General features: G+C 37.8%; 1 protein-coding gene across 1 annotated transcript; it reads right to left on the bottom strand.

Annotated features, from left to right (window-relative positions):
• Window positions 1–1,590: 1,590 nt before the first annotated feature.
• Window positions 1,591–2,884, bottom strand: LOC111510083 (ATP-dependent RNA helicase WM6-like). Its single transcript, XM_023165943.2, has one exon. It carries the CDS (start codon window positions 2,876–2,878, stop codon window positions 1,601–1,603), a length of 1,278 nt encoding a protein of 425 aa, XP_023021711.2. The 5' UTR covers window positions 2,879–2,884; the 3' UTR covers window positions 1,591–1,600.
• Between the last annotated feature and the right edge of the window lie 402 nt (window positions 2,885–3,286).

Genomic DNA, 3,286 nt, shown 5'->3' on the forward strand with positions numbered 1-3,286 from the left:
AATTAACTGTCTTAAACAAATTTATTTCTAACAATATTTCACTAATCACAAACTAATTTATATTCAACACTTAGCAACTAACGCTTAATTTATTTCCACTATGTGAATTCCTTGTTTAAGCGCTCGCTTCGCTTTCTGAACTCAACTGCCCTCTCGGGACGAGAAGCCGGCCTTATATATCGGTAACGATCGTTCTAGAATTCTATAGTCGTTTCGGTACTCAACTAGAGTTCAATTGGTGGTTCCCGATTGCATTCCTGTTGCGGTGATGTCATGTGTTTGTTCGCTGGCCGACATATCGGTCAGGGGCGGCTTCAGATCCATTACACTATTTACCTTGACATGACGAAAACCCCCGATGAACATATTATCATTATTATTATTTTTATTACTTAATTGCATTGAGAAGACTTTCTTACGACTACTAGTTTTATCATCAGTAAGTGCAATAAATCACCAGAATAACTCAGAGGAGATTTGTGAAAGTCCTGTGGCACAGGTAGGAAAAATGTAACTTTTGAGAGGTAGGTGTATTTTTGAATAGCGTTCCTGAATAGTAATATTAAAGGAAAGAAAAATATTACCTAATTATGATTGACCATCGAGTAATTGCTAACTGGAATATTGAAAAACAGATAGGTAAAGTGCATTCAAGCTAAAACGATCCACATTAATATGTAGACTGTAAAAAATTTTGCAACACGACAACTTCAGTTTTCATGGTAACACTGATGCAGTGTCAGAAAAAATATGATACTGTTATATTCCCAGAATTATTCTTGACGAATAATTTTGACATAAACGTTAACAGCTTCAACTAGGTGATGAAATTTGAGACCTGTCTAAACAAGAAAATTTCCACTGTGTGTTTTTATTCCTAATATCATTAGTTTTATTTGATTGAACTTTTCAATTGGTGAAATTGTGAGATCAGATAGAACAGCCAGATCAGAATATTCAACAAAGTATGTTCTAACTGGAATGCAATGTATGTAGTTTCTTGTACTAGGTAGGTCTAAAGTGAGTGGGTCTATTCTACCTTCCACCGCAACCCATAGGGGTTTATTGTGGCTCACAACTAGTCACATTAGGCCAAATAAAACCAGCTTCTTGACGAAGCTGATCAGTTGGTATCGTGAGTGGTGCTTCAGGTCAGATGGTGAGAGTACGGATCTGCCAAAGTCAAAGAACCTGATTCGGTCCCCAGCGAGGCAGGCACAAAGTATATGCTCCGCAGTTTCATCATTTTCTCGACAGAAGCGACACACACTTTACAAAGTATTCAATATCATTGTTTGACAGATAGCAGAAAACTTGGGGCACAACACACCATAAAGCATTCGCCCACAGCGAACAAAGAAAACACTGAAATGAATATCTGAATAACAACTAGTAACCAGTTTTGTTGAACAGGTAAGAGTTCCTCCAGTTGGTTGTTTTTTTTCCACAAAACTTCATGTATTCAATCAAATATACAGTATCTATATTAACAAATTTTATTTCCTCAACTGAATCACATTTGAAAATAACATAAGAAATATAAAGTACAAAGTACGTAGCAAACATCGAACCATTCTTAAGGCAGTCTTCATTCACAGGATTATCGACCCTCAATGTAGGAACTGAGATCAATTTCATCAGGTAACTCCGAAACAGCAACATCAAATCTCTCTTGGACCTTGTTCAAAATCTTGGCATTCTCCTCTCCAGAAACGAAAGTGATGGCCAAACCTTTTGTACCAAACCGGCCTGCTCTAGCTACTCTGTGTAAGTAGGTATCGGAGTTTTCTGGCATATCATAGTTGAAGACAATATTGACCCTTTCAATGTCCATGCCACGCCCAAAGAGATTTGTAGCTACCAATATTCTCTTCCGGAAATCTTTGAACTGCTCATACCGAGACAGCCTCTCTTTCTGGTTCATACCTCTATGAATTCCGATAGCTGGGAAATTCTCTTCACTCAGCAACTGTTCCAAAGCCACACATCTCATAGCGGACTTCACAAAAATTACCACCTGATTGAATTCGAGAACATCGAGCAACTCAAATAATTTTTTATTCTTTTCATTTTCTTTTAGTTCAACGTAATACTGTTGTAATCCATGCAACGTCAATTTGGCTTCATCGTCTACATACACCTCCAGTGGCTCTTGCATGAATTTCTTGCACACTTGCCTAATTTCTCTATCGAGTGTGGCACTGAACATCATCACTTGCTTGGTGTGTGGTGTGTTTCTGTATATTTCCTGGACGTCTCGCCTCATATCCATTAGTTCCAACATTTTATCACACTCGTCGAGGATGAAATGTTTTAGGTTCTTGAGGACTAGCTTTCTTGACTTAACAAGTGCCAAAATACGTCCAGGTGTTCCTACAACAATGTGCGGACATTTGTTTTTCAATACTCCTTCGTCGTAAGCAATAGGCATTCCTCCAAAAAAGACGCCCACCTCGACACTGGTCATGTATTTACTAAACCTCTTGTACTCATTGCCGATTTGGAAGGCTAATTCGCGAGTGTGGCACATCACCAAAACGTGAACAACATTATCTGCTGGTTCCAGTTGTTGCAGTGTTGCCAGAACAAATACTGCCGTTTTGCCCATACCCGATTTGGCTTGACATAAAATGTCCATACCTATGACTGCTTGAGGAATACATTCGTGCTGAACTTCTGAAGGGTGTTCAAAACCGCAGTCAACAACAGCTCTTAGAATTTCCGATTTCAATAAAAAATCACTAAAGCCTGAACTGTGCATGGATACATAAGTGCCTTTGGCCTCTTCCTTTTGTACTTCATTAGCTATGGGCTCAGCGATAGTTTTTTCTGTATTCACTTCATCTTCGTAGTCCAAAAGATCATCTGCACCTGCCATTGTTTAAGACCTGAAATGAAAGAACAATATGAAAGTACAAAGTGAAAAAAAACTATTTCCACTAAACTATCACAATAAATAAATCAATTTGAATTAATTTTAATGAAACTATTCATTTACTAGAAAGCTATACACGCTTACCTTCTAAGTTCAAAATACTCCAAACTGCCAATACTAGACACCACAAACAAGAAACGAACAGAATAGAGAATGAACGATATTCTATTCCCCAACCACAAATTAGGTATAACGATTTCTATATGTTGTTGTTCCACTCAGCACCAATATATGACAATTAATGATTTTCTTCTGTTTGGAAGAACCTTTTATAGGCGAGAAATGCTGTTAACCTAAGAACAGGTAATAAATGCCAAGTACCTGTGAATATGGGCATATTCTCTCGAAAGT

Source organism: Leptinotarsa decemlineata, unplaced genomic scaffold, assembly GCF_025532065.1.
Source record: "Leptinotarsa decemlineata unplaced genomic scaffold, Ldec_3_MD MMD2_tig00026345_RagTag_RagTag, whole genome shotgun sequence".
In the NCBI taxonomy this organism is placed as follows: domain Eukaryota; kingdom Metazoa; phylum Arthropoda; class Insecta; order Coleoptera; family Chrysomelidae; genus Leptinotarsa; species Leptinotarsa decemlineata.

Bases quoted from the DNA above. Each gene is read 5' to 3' on its own strand.
- LOC111510083 (XM_023165943.2), bottom strand. From the start codon at position 2,878: ATGGCAGGTGCAGATGATCTTTTGGACTACGAAGATGAAGTGAATACA.